The sequence below is a fragment of the Kogia breviceps genome, chromosome 19 (genome assembly GCF_026419965.1).
Source record: "Kogia breviceps isolate mKogBre1 chromosome 19, mKogBre1 haplotype 1, whole genome shotgun sequence".
Classification (NCBI taxonomy): Eukaryota; Metazoa; Chordata; class Mammalia; order Artiodactyla; family Physeteridae; genus Kogia; species Kogia breviceps.
In genome coordinates, this window is record NC_081328.1 from 44,698,139 (window position 1) to 44,715,595 (window position 17,457).

General features: G+C 38.7%; 1 protein-coding gene across 2 annotated transcripts in view; it reads right to left on the reverse strand.

The window, feature by feature from the left end:
* Positions 1-3,515: 3,515 nt before the first annotated feature.
* PITPNC1 (phosphatidylinositol transfer protein cytoplasmic 1) overlaps positions 3,516-17,457 on the reverse strand; it is a 259,452-nt gene continuing 245,510 nt past the window's right edge. Inside the window, exons 9-10 of one of the 2 annotated variants that reach the window (XM_059047030.2) lie at positions 12,216-12,334; positions 8,094-8,181 (exon numbers count right to left, since the gene is read on the reverse strand). In XM_059047030.2, coding sequence (XP_058903013.1) covers positions 8,176-8,181; positions 12,216-12,334 — 125 coding nt within the window. In that variant the 3' untranslated portion in view covers positions 8,094-8,175. Of the gene's footprint in view, positions 8,182-12,215; positions 12,335-17,457 lie in introns of both variants that reach the window. The other variant, XM_067022241.1, reaches the window with a different exon arrangement.

The window sequence follows — 17,457 nt, forward strand, 5'->3', positions numbered from 1 at the left end:
CAAATGATCTTATTCATACGCTGTCAGTGGAATTGTAAATTGGTACAATTTTCTACAGAAGAGATTGTCAGTAAACACTCAAAGTCATAAAAATATTTATATCCTTTGACCTATTAATTCAATTTCTGGGAATTTATCCAAAACAAATAATTAGAAAGAAGGCATAGGGACTTCCCTGGTGGTCCAGTGGTTAAGACATCGCCTTCCAATGCGGAGGGTGCGAGTTCGATCCCTGGTCGGGGAGCTAAGATCCCACATGCCATGTGGCCAGAAAATGAAAACATAACACAGAAGCAACATTGTAACAAATTCAATAAAGACTTTAAAATGGTCCACTTCAAAAAATCTTTTAAAAAAAGACAAACTATATTACAAAGATGTTCCTAACAACCCTATATATGATAACAAAATCCAGAAAATAACCTATATGCCAAATACTAAAGGAATGTTTAAGTAAATGATAGATTTCCAACCCAATGGAATATTACACAGCTATGAAAATGACAGCCATGCTATGTACCAACTGTGAAGGTGTTTATAAAATCATTCAAAATCCTTGAAGTGTTTTGTAGAAAGGTATGCACCTATGAGTTACCTTCCACAGAAGAAAGAGCAAATTCCAAAGTACTTAATGAAGGTGAAGAGAAAATTCACGATCCTGGGTCTGTATAATAGATTTTAACAAGATGCAAAGAAATGGAATAACCCTAAGATAAGAGTGGGAAAATTCAAACTCGTAGACATGTTTCTAAATTTCCAACTTGTGTTCTGGGAAGAGGTACAGCACACGTTAATACCAATACTAATGACTGGCTTTAACAGCAGACTGCACACGGAGAGCAGCAAGCTGTCTTTGGACTGCTCTGAATAGAACCACTTGTGTGCTGAAGATCACAGAGTGAGTCCCAAGGGTTGCTAAAGAGCAGTAAACTGTCAGCATCTTGCATGCAGAATCCCTTGGGAGCAGGAAAATCATTTTGGAATACGATTTTTTTAAAAAAATCACAAAGATCCAGTTTGTCTGCCCTCAAACACCCTTGAGTAACAGATGGCCAAATCTCCTTTCTATAAGTTAAAAGAGGGGGAAATGATGATTCCTGGTCCTTAGTGTCTGCCTTTAGTGAAGACAGCTGGTACTTCTACTTAAACATAATTATCCCCTAAATTCCAGGTGTTTAATTTAGCTGTTTAATGTTGCTGTACAGAATGGTTGGATTCAGAAGGACCTGAGGCCATGTCCAGTTTCTTTGGCTACTTATTAGCTCAAGTCTTCCATGCTGGGACCGGGCAAGAACATTAAGGCAAAGTTAGTTCCAGGCCGTTTCCAATTTTCCCAAGTGCAGGAGAAGTAGTTAAATGTTTGGACTTGAATGAGATATCCTACTAGGTTAGCTGCTGTAGAAAAGGGAGAATTTATGGAGGTGTGGAATACTAGAGGGCTAAAAATTCAGCAGAGAAAGTCAACATAATAAACTTGTAAACAGGGCTTGTCTGGATCAGCCACACAAGTTACAGGCTCACACACACACACACGCACACACACACACACACGAATGTACACGTACACATAGGTTGATTGTTGTTCCAAAGCCATCAAAGCTTCAGGCTTGAGACTAACATTTTCATTTAGGGATATTTCAGATCAGGGCTAGGAGAAACGATACCTGATTGATCTTAAACCTGAGAGGCTAAGGTACAGTTGGAAGTTGGAGGCAAAAAATCCCAAGTGAATATAGTGAAGGAAACAGGAAGTTTTAGAAAAGAATGTGGGTGTGCAGAAATCTAAGAGTACACTCAAATGAGATAACATCATGATTAAAAGCTGTACAGGGAAACTGGTGATGTGGTAAATATCTATACATTTAACATCAGGCAACCTATATAGTTTGGTCCCAGGAAGAAACAGCCAGCCTGGCTGTACCGAGTTCACTTTCAGCCAGCAACTATGTGTGGGAAGTTCATGTGTTTTGAAGAACAAATGAAAAGGCAGGGCAGCACGTGCCACAACTGCTGAAGCCTGCGCCGCAGCAACGAAGACCCAATGCAGCCAAAAATAAATAAATAAATCAATCTATTTTTTAAAAAAATGGCAGGGCAGGAGTGGTAATGGTGAATTTGCAGCTCAAAACTCAAGCATGTTTTAATTAACTGAATTAGTGTACATAATCTGGCAAGAATCTTCAGTGTAGTTATGGTGCACTGTTAGAGGAAGCTGTGGCCTGGCACAGAGATTAAGGCACACAATGTAGATGCTCCTTGGCATATACCCGGACAAAACTCTAATTCGAAAAGATACAAGCACCCCTATGTTCATAGCAGCACTATTCACAATAGCCAAGATGTGGAAGCAACCTAAATGTCCATCGACAGAGGAATGGACAAAGAAGATGTGGTACCTATATACAACAGAATATTACTCGGCCATCAAAAAGAATGAAATAATGCCATTTGCAGCAACACGGATGGGCCTAGAGTTGATCATACTAAGTGAAGTAAGTCAGACAGAGAAAGACAAATACCATATGATATCACTTATATGTGGAATCTAAAAACATAATACAAATGAACATATCTACAAATCAGAAACAGACTCACAGACATAGAGAATAGACTTGTGGTTGCCAAGGGGGATGGGGGGTGGGGGAGAGAGGGTTGGGAGTTGGGGGTCAGCAGATGCAAACTATTATATATAGAATGGACAAACAAGGTCCTATTGCATAGCACAGGGAACTACATTCAATATCCTGTGATAAACCATAAGGGAAAAGAATATGAAAAAGAATATGTATATATATGTATAACTGAATCACTTTACTGTACAGCAGAAAGTAACACAACCTTGTAAATCAACTGTACTTCAATAAAAAAAATAATATGGATATTGACATGCGTTACAGGATTGAATAGGAGGTAGAGGTGTGTCTCTGCTTAAGCTCCAAGGAGACTATTGAATAATGGGTGCTAAAGCATTTCTGTGCTCCTCCTCCCATCCCCAGAGGACCCTTTTGTGAACAACAGGAGCTACCTGAGATGGAGAAACCACCATCAGATCAGAGTCATTTCAGCTCAGCTTAACCAGCTTGCCCTGCTGTGGAGAGAATCTGGTGTCCCCCTAAGGTGGTGTTCCTTCAGATTCCCTGGGGGATGCTTTATCTTGGTCACCACTCAAGACTCGTGCCTCACATTTGATGACGGGTAACCAAGCACCTGATAGGTGGATGGATGAGTCTGCATGTGTATCCCACTGGGTTATATTCACCTTGGGTATTTTTTGGCTGGATAGTTAGAGCTGGCACCCAGGCATTTCTTACCAAGGGCCCAGCCCTGAAGACACCATACGTCTATTAGCAGGACGGGCTTCTTTGCACACAAGTCCCCTAGAACTGGGTCTAAGTACCGGCCTTTGGCTTGTTCTTTCTCCCTTGATAGCTTCTTTCACGGCAACCCCCAAGTTCCCAATAGTTAACATTCCCTTGGGAAGATCTGAGAAAGAGAGAGGAAGCTACACTTGGAAAGAAGATTGCTTTGTACTTTATTTACAACAGAATGTAAGAAAAAGTGAGTTATTTTCAATAATAAATAACTGGGAAAAAAAAACACAAAACAGCCATAAAAGGACACAGGAGGATAGCGTGTGTGAGGATCAATTTTGTTTGCTTTGCTTGCTGTCTGTAACACTGTGCATCTCAAAACTTGGTCCCTCAGCTGTGGCAGTGGTATATTGACTCATTTAATCAAGATCTCAGCTTGAAATGTAAACACTAAAAATTACACTTGAAGCTACATACAAGTGGCACAGGTATAACATCAACTCAAAGAACCTCTCCTTGGTGACGACACACAGAAACTGAAGGGAGGCTTGCAATTCAACAGACACGCTTTCGATTTTAAGCAAAAACATTGTGAGGCTTATCCTAAAGCATTTGTTAACTTAACGACAAAATAACAATAACAGCATCTGGAGAGGTCTCAACATATTCACATTCTCTTATTGCACTAACTCCTAAAAAGCTTAAACACTTACATTTCAAATGAAACAGATTGTTTTGAAGGTAGAACACAGAAGAATCTGGTATGTGTTGCCTCTGTATGCCATTGCCGTGCTCTTGTGTAACACTCGGTTTCAGCAGGAAAGAATAGTTTTAAATGATTTATGATCAAGCGCAGTCACTGTTTTTTTTTTTTCCTTTAATTTCAAGAATCATGGCTTAGATGGCATATCGTCACCCAGCCTACTGAATCAGATGATCAGAAAGGGACTAAAACTATTTAAACAATCTCCCTATTGGATTATCTGAGTACGTATTACACGTGGAGTAAATCATTCTCTGGCCCTTCCGAAAAGTAAAATTGTTGTTAACCTATGCCAGCCAGGTACGTATCGTCTCTGAGCCACTGAAAAGATGCTAAGGCGAGTAGAATTTTAAAATACGCATAAATCCATTAGCCTTGAAATTTTCATGGAAAAATGATTTCTTGAGAAGTGTCAGAATTTATTCTCTTAGGTCACTGTTTATTACCGTGTCTTGGAAGAAAACCACATAATAACTTTTGGGGGTCTTTTTGTTTTTTAAGTGTCTACATTAGACACACACAATTGTGCTATTTAGAGATTTATTTTCACAACCAAAAACATGGCTAATAAATACCTCCAAATAAATTAAAGCCATTTTCCCTCCCACAAATGCAAGACCAAAACAGAAGGGTTTATAAATTCGTTCTCCAGTGAACTCATACTGTTTTGGTTACCGTGTAGTAACAAAAATGTCACGGACTCCTTTGTTGTTATGCTTCTTCTTTGCTTTGTCTTATTCCAGCCCAAAAGTAGGAAAATGAAATGGTCTTCAGAGCTGACTTCTGACAAACTTTATGCAGTAAAAACACCAAGGCCTTCTTATCCTGGGAAAGCACAGCTAAAGCAACAGTGCTGTACTATAGCCAATGAAAAGCACAAGGGCATTTTGTAATTTGAAGTCCATCCAAAGTAATGAAATTTATGGCCATCTTGATGGTCTCCACTAACATGAGAGACAAAGATCGGGTGAACGTACGTGTTATTCTGTGGATTATTTATTTTAATTTGGCTACCAGAGACTTAAAACTGGTGGTGTCAGATTCACTATATTTATATATATATATATATATATATATATATATATATGTATATATAAATAAGTATAATACAATTTTGGTAAACAAGGTTGAAGGTTTCCACATTGCAGACAGAGGCACTGAGTTAAGATTCTATTCTTCCCCCAAACATGCTTAATGAATTCAAGTTTCTGCTTTTTTTTCTTCTAAATTTCCATCATGCAGCCATTTAATTTCCAGCCTTATAGGAATTAATAATGTTCTATATACACATTCATCGCAGGCTTGTACCCCACAATAAACAAATTCATGTATGGAGACTGTGAAATGACACTTGAAAATCAAGACAAATAAAATACTGAAGTCATTTATGCCTTGTGATGACTGGATTAAATATTCAAAGCAGCTAAAGGAATACCTGCACCCCTCCCCCCCCGGCTAAAATGCACACAAACCACATGTAGACAGAAAAACTGAACATACTTTAAGAGCACACATATTTGTTGGCTAAGAATCACACTATCAGTGGTAGTTTTGCCAGTAATGTCTGTGGTATTGTACTGGCTGTAAGGGAAAGAAAACTCACAGTAGGAAACCAGAAATTAGCTTTCTAAAGCATATAGCATTGCTGACCTTGACAGCAGAAGCTACTTTACAAAAATGGAAAATTAGCAATGGCATCAACAGAAAAACTAGGTCCAGATGTGTGAACAAACACGCACAAAATAAATTCATTCCATGCAAAAATCACGATCCCACCCCATCCTGATTTCAGCTTGCAAATGGTAAGCAAATATACACGCTATTGTCACTGTCTTCTGAAAGGAGAATTTTACTTCCAGAGGGAAACATTCTTGTTAAGTGCTACAGTGTCGAAAGGGAGCCACTGAGAAGCCCAAGAGGTCTTGATAAAAGACTGAGTTTTCCCACAAGCAAAAATCATGCTACCATACCATGCAAAGGCGGTGTCTTACTATGGTGCTATCATTCTTAGGGAAGAGATGCACTGTTGATCTAAGCTACTTGCAACGGGTTCCCTTTGAGTTCTGGGTTTATTTATTTATTTATTAAGCTAAATGTCAACCTATAGATAAAGAAATGATCTTGACAATCTGACATATATGACTTAGAACACGTGGTGCTGGGCTCGTGGGGCCGGCACCTGCACCTTGGGAGAGTTTGTCACCTGCAAGGACCCTAGCAGAGTGCTGGGCTCCGAGAGAGAGAGAAGCAGGCAGGGTCCACTGGCTGAGAGGCTGGGTAAAAGGAGGAGGATACCCTCCTTGGTCTATGTTGTGTCCTTTGGAATCTGTGTTTGGGGAAGGTCCCTTTCCTGAGGTCGGAGGTTACGGTCAGGAAGGCCAGCTGGGGCCTTGGAGCTGCCCAATTACCTTGTTCTCTTCCTCTCTTGGAGGACAAAAGGAAATGCTAGATTCTGTGCGCTCTTCCTCCTGTGTTTAAAGGCAGTGAGGTGCGAAGGTGGCAGAGTCTTCTCTTTAGGTCAAAGGAGAGTTCTCTTTCTGCCACTTTGGTGAGTGATCTTGTCTCCCGTCAACCTCGAGTCTAATCTTGCATTACCAATACTCTCAGAAGAGAAAGCTAGACAGAGGGGCATCTTTGATCGCTTTTCCTTTTTACTCTACAGATAGGAGTCAACCATTCTGCTCATTTTCTCCTCCCACTTGACTGTACTCACTCGACTTTTGTGACATTCCCACTATTTGGATTTCAGGTAAGGAGCAAGAGGATGACAATGTTTTCTGAGGTCTAGTGACAGGCAATCTGCTCCAGGGAGGCCTGGGTGTTATTAAGAGGAAAACGAGGAAGGGGATGGGAGACAACTCTGACAGTGCTGAAGTCCAGGTAGCTTACTCTAGCCTTGAACTTCTTTGAATGGGCAAAGAGTCAATGAATTCTACTCAATTCATTGCAACTTCTGAGAATCTTAAAGGATGATGGAAGGTGATAGGTCAAGGTTCGTTGGTACCTGTAGAAAAAAAAAGACGTTTGCCTCACCTGGGCCTCTTGGTTCCTAAACCAAACCGTCCCCAAATCAGACAGTTATGGTCACATTCATCCATGTAATTCTTAAAGATTTCTGAGGCCACAAGGGCAGGAAGGGGAAAGTTATTAAAAGACAGAAACAAGTGGAATCTTTATTCAATTCTGTGAAAGGTATAAATAAGTTATTGTTAATTGCACTTGGAGCCTCTACACGTTGATAATTAAAATTTCCAAAAATTTTAAGGAGTTAATTAGGCCCCAAATCCTGAGTTAGACTAACCCAAATAGGAATCTCAGTTAACTACTGGTATTCAAGTATTGGCAAGGAGCAGTTCAAAATTTAACAATTAGGTATTTTACTCCTGAGAATATGTTTGAGAATTTCAGGTTTGATGGGAGGAGACTGACTTCACTGTTTCACTACACCTCGTAACACAGTGGGGCAAAGTTTTCATTCATTTACCCTTGAAGTCCATGCCAACCTCATCAAATGCCCAATATACAGGGCTTCCTCCCTGGCATCCAGCTGTGGCTACAGAAGATCCCTTCTGTCCTTTGCAAGTCTTACATTTTACATTTAATATGACGCCGTGTGGCATACTTAAGGAATCATATGTGAAATTACTTAATTACATGCACACTCAAGAGATCAAAGGGACATGTTTGAGTGACAAAGCAGTCTTTTTCTATATCAGATTATTAAAAAAAAAAAAAAAAAAAAAAACAAGACCCAAACTGAAAATATAAAACCCCATGAAATATTATGAAGTTACTCTGATTTGGGCCGACATGGCTTATCTGAAGAATGTACGCCAGGTAAATTCAGGGTGGCTTTTTTCTCAGGGTCTGGAAGCGTGAGAGTTTCTGGGGCGGACTTTTTCCGGGGCCGATCTTTGGGGACTGACAGAAATTCTGGTGCATCTGTGGAGAGAGGAGTGGACGGAGCGCTGGAGGGGGCACTGCGGACTGAGGAAGGCAGCAGGGGGATGCTGGAGATAGAAATGGCAGGTGGGAAAACGCCAATTTTCTTGTTGGTGGCTTCCTGAGTGGCTCGTTCAAATTCTCGGACTTCATCCATTGTCATGTCTTAAAGGAAAAAAACAGAAAGAAGAAAAAAAATGAGCAGGTATTTAGAAGAGATGCAAATGGATTCATCTCTCTGCCTGTTTTTAAAGGACCCATCAGAACTCTATGATAAGGGGATCTCTCCAGATTATAAACCCGAATTATCATTGAAATGCTAAGCCCTGAATTTTTTTCTTTTTACTGAGGCAGACCTCTGAAAAAAAAATTCCTTTATGAGTAACCATCCAAGATTTTCCAAAGCACTTTTCAGTGAGTAGTTTAAGTATTCTGAGAAAAGAACGTATCAGGAGAGCACAGAAGCACACCGGAGCTGTGCGTGTCTGTGTGTTGTGCGTATGGTATAGTATGCAGAGCTATTATCAGACCTGGCCATCTTTTCTATAAAGGGAAGATTATTAAAGCAATCAATGGCCCCCAAATGATACATACTGTTATCCACTTTAGATCGTGAAAATATAAGTTCACCTTTATAGGGTAAACAGGCAGATCATCAGAATTTTTCAACATGCTATCCTCTTATTCAATGAATATACTTTTTGCATTCTAGGGGTTACTTGTTTCCTGACTGTGTATCCACCCTGAGATTTTTCAGACGCTGTGTTTTAATTATTTCTTCTTAAAAAACAAGTAAGATATGACAACAACAACAACAAACTCTGCTAACTATCCCCAAACAAACAAACAAACAAAACCATTTCTCAAGGAAACATAAAAAGAAAAAGAGCAGAGAACAAAAGGACAGTATCACATAAGAGGTGAGAATTTTATTTAAAAGAAAAAAGAGCATTATTTGGCATTCAAGACATAACTTCAGTGATGCCTCATTTAACAGGCATTGTCAGATGGTGTAGACTTTCCAAATACCTGACATGTTATTACATGAGAAAGTAAAAAAAAAAAAATTCCTTTAAATGTAAATCCTTCCCTAATGTAATTACAGTGAATAATGTATTATATACACTTACTACGTTTTAGACATAACACACTGAAAGAATATCACTGTGTTACAATACAGTGATGCCTTCTTTCTTAGGGCCGGTTTGCTTTATATAGTTTAGTATCTCTTCTCTCATTCTCAGAAACTCTATTATTATTACTACTACTATTATGGTTATTATTAATTACTCTCACTCTGGCTATCCCTGGTATCCTTTGCCAATTTTACTACTGGTAACAGGGAAAACAGGTAACTGGGCATATTAGAAAAAGCTCAGTGAAGGTCTAAAAGCTTGTAAAATGTGAAATCTGCTGCCCATGGATTTCTACATCTGTTTTAGCTTCCAGAGACCCATTTTTCATTTGTGGCCTCTCCCATGAACTTAGGAGGTGATACCTCATTAGATGATACCACATAAACTAGTATAAAACATAGAGCCCCTCTGGAAATACTAACTATGGAGTTAATATAGTATTAATCATTAGGATATATATATATATATATATATATATATATATATAGAGAGAGAGAGAGAGAGAGAGAGAGAGAGAGAGAGATAGAGAGACAGAGAGTCATATCATAACATATAAGCAAACAAGGAATATTGGGCGAAAAACAAAATCCTTAAGAGGATTTCCTGGGAACAATTATTAAAATTTTCTGAAAGGAAAAAGTTCTTACAAAGGAAATAAAAAATTATGCCTGTGTTGACAGAATATGAAATTCAGAATATAGCAAGAACTGTACCTGTAAACTTACCACTTTATAAAAAAATTCTAAGACTATTAAACAAGCTCAGAAATAAGATTAAGTTCTTTAAAAGGAGGTATTTCAAAACAAAATTGAGAAGCAGCCGCACAGCACAGGGAGATCAGCTCGGTGCTTTGTGACCACCTAGAGGGGTGGGATAGGGAGGGTGGGAGGGAGGGAGATGCAAGAAAGAAGAGATATGGGGATATCTGTATATGTATAGCTGATTCACTTTGTTATAAAGCAGAAACTAACACACCATTGTAGAGCAATTATACTCCAATAAATATTTTAAATACTTTACCTATACTTTAAAAAAGTATAGGAAAAATAAAAACATATTGAGACTCAGAAAAATTTCAGTGAGTTTCAGCAAAATCTCAGCAGTATGTTTCTGCTATAACAAATGATATTATCTTTGAAAAATCAGGTTTTCTATACAAGTGGCTGAATATAGCGCTCTACTCCACACATCCAGCAGGGGGCAGAAATCATCCAAAGTACAGAATTTTGATTTTACACTCCGGTTCAGAGTCTCTTAGAAGTTCTCCTCCTTGAAAGTATTGAACCTACTCAATTGAACAGGAGACTGTGATTTCCTGATTGCCTGTGGCCATGGATGTTCATTTTGCCTAATTTCAATCTAGTTTGTCTCTCCTCAGGTCAACGATTTAAATTTACTGAGTACCCATGCAGTTCTCTCTCGTGGTGGACAGCAGCCCCTTGATTTCAACTTTTTCATTATGCTAGAGAAGAAAAGTATAGAAAAATAAATGACCCCCAATTTGATGGAATTCAAAGAATAAGGGAAATGGTGGTAAGCATTTAAAGAGAACCACGTTGGGACTTCCCTGGCGGTCCAGTGGTTAAGACTTCACCTTCCAATGCAGGGGGTGAGGGTTCCACCCCTGGCCGGGGGAACTAAGATCCCACATGCCTCCGGGCCAAACAACCAAAACATAAAACAGAAGCAATATTGTAACAAATTCAATAAGGTTTGTTAAGAACTTAGAATGAGGAAAGCACTTTTTAGTATCCTTCGGCTGCCTGGCATCTTCCCCTTTCCTCTGGCTTCCTGTCTTGTGGTGCTTATATATAGTGAGTGGCTTTCAGAGAGCAGCCGAGAGGAAACAGGTGTCTAACATTCCTAAGGAAAAGGTAATTGAAAGTGATAGAAATTCAAGGCCGGTTTCCTCGATGAGCACTTCTAACTTTAGAACAGGGAGAGAGGAAGGGGGAAGTCCTAGGGGAACTGGTCGGTGCCTACAGAGGAACACCTCCTGATCCAAACAGCTTTTTGCAAATCCAGTCACTGAATCCAAAATGCGGAGGAAGAGTTAGGGCCACTTCAACCTCAAGGGCAGTCACATGCATCCAATAGCAGCGCATAAGGTCTTACGGGGCACATTCCAAAGACATGCTCTCAAAAGTTCACTAGAAATTTCCAAAGTGTAACCAAAGGTCTTTGCACTTCTAAAGCATTTACAACAATAGCCATCTGTCAATTTTCTATAAGTATGCTGTCAATTTCTTAAATATCTAACGTGTATTATTCTGGGGCTAACCGACATGTGGGCTCAAGCTGGCACCCAAAGAAATCACAGCTCTGGCCAAAGATACATTTAAATGATTTGGCGATTACATTTTTCTTTGTTATCTGTCACTTCTCTTCATTAGCACGAATGATTGAGATAGAACTATATTTAAGATGCTGGCATACACCGCACGGTCAGCTCTCAATCACCAATGTGCCATTAAATAACCTCAGGTTCTCTGATGCTTAAGTCCCGGGCTAGATCTAGCTCACCACGCCTTCACTGCTCAGCCAGTATGTATGCATAGACGGCAGCCCCATCTGGACATGAACCTAAGTAAAAAGGAAGTGATTGGGTAAGACAGCCATAAAAAGCCCTAGAAAGCATTTCATAGCAAATGTAAAGAAACCTAAAACACTAGATGCGCCAGAATGAATGACTTAAGTGAAGGACTGAGTGTTAACTATGTCTTTAAAAGTTATTGGCATTGATGGTCTAGCTTTCTTATGACGTCCGTTTTCCCCGCTCTGCTCTTTTGTGGTGCAGGCCACACAGTGTTTCCACTCTACATGCTCTTGGTTTTATGACCGAAATAACCCCAGAGTCAAGCGGCTTTAAAGAATGGAAATGTCTGGAAGCAAGAGGTAACACTGTCCGATTAAGACCCAGCTCAGGTTCTTCACCAACAGCCTCTGGGCGACGACGCTTTTTTGTGGAAGTTTGAGAATCGATGCATTTGAAGTCTTTTCAAAGATCAGTTTATGTGTACATTTGGTAAAGGGTGGGCAACATGTTTTAAAAATTCTACATACACTCGTTTGGGCCTGGCTCTCTATGTCATCCACAGTGGAGGAATGCTGATTGCAAACTTTTATGTTGGTTTGTTCGTGCATGTTTTTCTCGTATTCCCGAACATCATCCATTGTCATATCTGAAAGAAGGTCGAGATGTTGGCAACTTCCGTTATTAAATGCAAACTTTCAACGGGGGAGACTTCAGGGGAAGATGGCAGCTTAGCAGAAGCCAAAGAGAGGAGTAAAAAGCAGGGAACTCACTAACTTTATGAAGAGTCAATCATAAAGTTAGCTAAACCAGCCAAAGGAGAGTGAATACAAGGAAGTTAAGTCAAAAGAGTCTTAGAACTGAGAAGAGTGGAAATTATTTAGGGGTGATTCTTGTAAAGTGAGCTAGGTGGGTAGAAAGTATTAGCTCGTGGATATAGGGCTGTAGCCTGAGATCTCCTAAAAGCATGGTTAGAAGATCCCTTTAAGGGACAGGGTCAGGTTTGTGTGGTCTAATACTTACCTTCCATATACCTTTCAAAATAGATTTGGAGATTCTTTACAACAATGCATTCAACAACAGAAAGGACACTTTCACTGCTATTGTGAAGAGACATGACATAGAGGATAGAGAAATGATGTTCACTGCTACCAGTGAGGTGTGGTGCAATGCTCACACAGAGAGGTATTTTTTCACAGAATACACGGTGTCAGAGAGTACAGGTCTGCACTGAACTTCAAGCCTGGCACAATAGCACAAAGCTAGCTAGTACTATTTCTACCCACACTGATCTCTAAATAAAATGGCACAGGGCATTATGATGTTGGGGCTGAGTCTTCACTTTTTCAGTGTTTCAGAATGATAATTTCTTAATCCAGTGGTTCTCAACAGGGGACAGTTTTGTGACATTTTTAGTGGTCACAACTGGGGTGGAGGTGCTACTGGCATGTAGTGGGTAGAGGCCAGGGATGCTGTGGCACATCCTACAGTGCACAGTCCTCCCTGCCTCCCCAGCAAAGAATGATTTGGTCCAAAATGTCAACGGTGCCAAGGTTGAGAAGCCTTGTCTAAATCCAACTGATAAAAAACTTCAACAAAGAACCTGATATCTTCAATAGGTGAAACATAAAAATAACAATTAGCCTCACATTAAATACTGCTGTTGCTTTATCCTCCACTCCGCACTCCACTCCGTGGTCATTTTACAACGTTTTATTTGGAATTTCCCCAGATGGGCATTCTTCTGAGACTCTCAGGGCAGAATTTAACCTTATGACTCTTTACAATGAATGGTACGTGCACAACAATTGGTTAATCAAGCTACTGCCTTGGTCCCTAGTTAGCCTGGTGGGCGCGCAGAGCAGGGATTTACAGCTGGACTTTTTCCTTAAGTCGTTTCCGCATCATGTGGTTCCGGTGTCTTTTCCTAACAATCCATGTGTGTCATGTGAGAGTCTCTTCAGTTCTAAAGGGTAGACTTGCCAGAAGTTTATGAATTAATTCAGTGCAGTCTTGCGGCCAAGATGGAGAGCAGCTCTAAATCCACACCTGGGCTATTTTATTTAGCTGATGGTCCCCCTCCACACCCCGAAACTGTTAATCAAAAATGCTGCCCAGAAGCAATGTAAGTATCAAGAAAAGCTAAGCAACAGTCTGGCCAAGCAAAGAGCATGCTTTTCTTTTAGAAAATCAAGGTAAGTGGAAAGCAGTAAAGAGATGCTGCTTTGTGATTAGAACAAATGCGTCTTAGTTAACAATAATAACATTCTTTCAATACAATCACTTTAATTTCAATGGCTGGTTATCAAAATTTCTTAAACACAAATACACCTGGAATGGATACTTAGGCCATTTTAAGTTAAAAGTTCAAAATTTAAAGCTATTTCTTCATACATATGTTCATTAGACACTGTATTTCCCCCCTCGCTGGTATGCCAGTAATTTTGAAAACAAAAACAAAGGCGGTTTCATTTCTCTGTTCTAGTGAATCTGAAAGGAAATCATTCTTTATCTTTAATTAGCTCAATGTTAAGAGAGAGGGTTAAACTGTGTGACTATGGGCTTTCAAATTTATCTCAATTTTTATGGATGTGAAAAAGATTTAATAACAAAGATACTCATTGTTATCTTGTTCCTAATAGTGAAAAAGTGAAAACAGCTCAGGGGCCTGATGGTATCATGCAGCGGTTAAAAATGATGCAGAAGGATATTTAACGCTATAGAGAAATGTCCTTGGTATATTGTTAAATAAAAAATTGGAGGTAAAAGAAATCATTGTTTACCAGAAAAGCATTATATACACTTAAAAAAGACTTTTGAAAGGGTACACTTCAAAATGTTAACAGTGATTGTTTTGAGGAGTTGGAATTATAGGTAATTTTCATTTTCTCCTTTTTGTTTATTTATATTTTCTAAGTTTTCTACATCAAATATGCATTACTTCTGTAAGAAAGAAAAAGAGAACATTATTTTAAAATCGATTATTTGGGGTCATTAGAAGATGGATGCCATCAATTTGCAAATAGGTAGGAAGATATACTTTCCTAGAATTTTTGCTTATTCTAGAAACATGATCCCTTTTTTCTTAAAATGAAGAGTTAAGAAACAAAGTTGCAGAAAATTTCATCTAAAAGAAAAAAAAAAATCTCTCAATTAGACCACATAAGAATGAACATTTCTAGGGAGTTCCCTTGTGGCCTAATGGTTAGGATTCAGTGCTTTCACTGCCGTGGCCTGGGTTCAATCCCTGGTCAGGAAACTCAGATCCTGCAAGCTGAGCGGCACGGCCAAAAAAAATCCAAAAAACAAAAAAACCCGAAGAACATTTCTAGTAGTTCTCTAAAAGATGATGATAATTTGGTTCCAGCCAATGCTGAAGGAAAATATTGGGCCGGCCTAAAAGTTCATTTGGGTTTTTCCATAACATCTTATGGAAAAACCCAAATGAACTTTTAGGCCGGCCCAATACTTTTATCTAAATCCTGAACTATCCCTGCATACCATACACGCTTATGGAAATGATGTCAACATTTTCAATATTCCTTAATAATTTATGGAAAGCCTAATCAAGTGAAAATGTTCCTATTCAGGTTATCTGGTAGAATGCACTATGTCTTGCTTCAGCAAAGTATATTACCTCAAAATCTATACATGAATCAATTTTTTAGTAAATTCAATTACACACACACAATGACAGATTATACTTTTGGAGATGATTCATCTTCATTACTGATTGATTTTCAATGATCAGAGTGACTTCTCACAGTTTAGGTTCAGATCTCTTGGCTCCCAGCAAACAAATGCTTATGTGTATCAGAGAAACTCAAAGGAATCGTATGTCAATTATTTTGCAAATAAACTGATCAATAATCACCCCTTACTTTATAGATTTGAAAGGTCATAATTTACTTTTCTTAAGTAAGGTTTCTTAAATGAAGTGTTCTTAAGTAACACTGGCCTAACTCCCTGATTTAAGAGACTATTGGAACTAGTACCAAATTTCTTCTGATAAGGAAGGCATATCCTAGTATCTTTGACACTTGGCTATCAGAGTGTGACTGATAATCTGGGGGTATAAATGCCCTCTTCATCGCAAGATTTTCTGTCTTTGCCCTCTTGCAAGACCATTTCTGTCCTTCTCTTTCTCGCCCTCCTTCAGGTGAGGAGACTAAGCAGACCCCAGACTTCTGTCCCAGCATGTAGAGGTCACACTGAATTGGCCTGGGTAGAACCCTTTTCTCTACCACCAGCTCAGCTTTGTCAAAGAAGCTCTGGATTCAGGGGATTTGTTCATTGAGAAGCTTCTTCAATTTCTTAAACCATGAACTAAGCAAAATTTACCTCTGTATGAGTCTTGGTCTGCTTCAACTATTTCCTGCTTTGTTATAAAATGCAGATTTCAGTTATTATTTACTTATTGAATCACTCAAGTAATGCATGAATTATTTTCCATAGAAATAATTCAAGTAGTACTGGATTACATAGAGAAAACAGAGTAATTCCTTTTAACTTCCCTTATCAATCCTGTTCCTTCTGGAGATAACTGCCAGATTTTTTTCTATGAATTCACGTGTATGTTCCTATTATACACAGTCTCATTTAATTTCACATTCATGGAATCATACTATAGTATACTATACGATACATATTATTCTGGCTGACTTTTTCCACTAATGGAAAAAACATATTTCCATACCAGTATGTAGAGAACTACCTTATTCTTTTTAACTGTTACACACAATATTTATAGTATGAGTCTATCCTAGTTTACTTGCCCATAATTTCTGCTAATGGACATTTAGATGGAGACTGGATTTTAGCTCTTATAAACAACACTACACTGAACAGCTTTGTGTTTATATTCACAAACATGTGTATTCCTCAAGAATAAACATCTAGAAGTGGAATTACTGGGTCACAGGTTATTTGTACTTATCACTATCATTTTTTTTTTTACAGAAACTGTTAGTGTGTTCTCCCACCTATTCAAAACTGGATTATTATCGCTCTTTAAAACTTTGGCTATCAGATGGGCAAATGTCATATTTTCTTGTTGTTCTCATTACGTTTCTTGTGATCAGTAATGAGGTTATTGGTCATTTGCATTCCTTCTTCCATGGTTTACCTATTCATGTTCTTTACCTTTTTTTCTATTGAGTTGTTGGATTTTTGATTTATATACTGTAGATATTAGTCCTCTGTTGGCTACATATGTTGCAGATAGCTTCTGTTAGTCTTTAAACTTTGTTTCTGGTGGCAATTTTCTTTCAATCATTTTATTAAAGAAGGCAGGTTTATTTCACTGGAAGTGGAGGCAAGACTGTATATTTGAAAAGGCTTCGGGATAGAAGTCATTTGAACGTACAGAGAAACTGCAAATGACATGGAGCAAAATGTCTGCAAGCAGGGATTTTCCTTCATTGTATTGCACAGCTGCAGCAGCGACAATTTTAATAAAGTGTCATATACCCTAATTCAGTGACCTGTCCAATGGCACATCATATTTTATTTCCTTCTACAAATGTTTTCTCTCCATTTCCAGGCTCCTCAGCCTACACAGAAGTAAAATTTTTTTTTTTTTTCTCTAAGTCAAAATGGAAGTCAAACCTAATCATGAGTTAGGTTTGATACACCTTTGACTCCAGCAGAATGGTGGTCATGCTTTGGGAAGTGCTTTTTTTTTTTTTAAAAAAAAACAACTCTTTAAAATGGTTATAAATTCAATAGATGCTTGTTATAAATAGTTTACTTTTTTGTAGTGAAAGTAGCCAA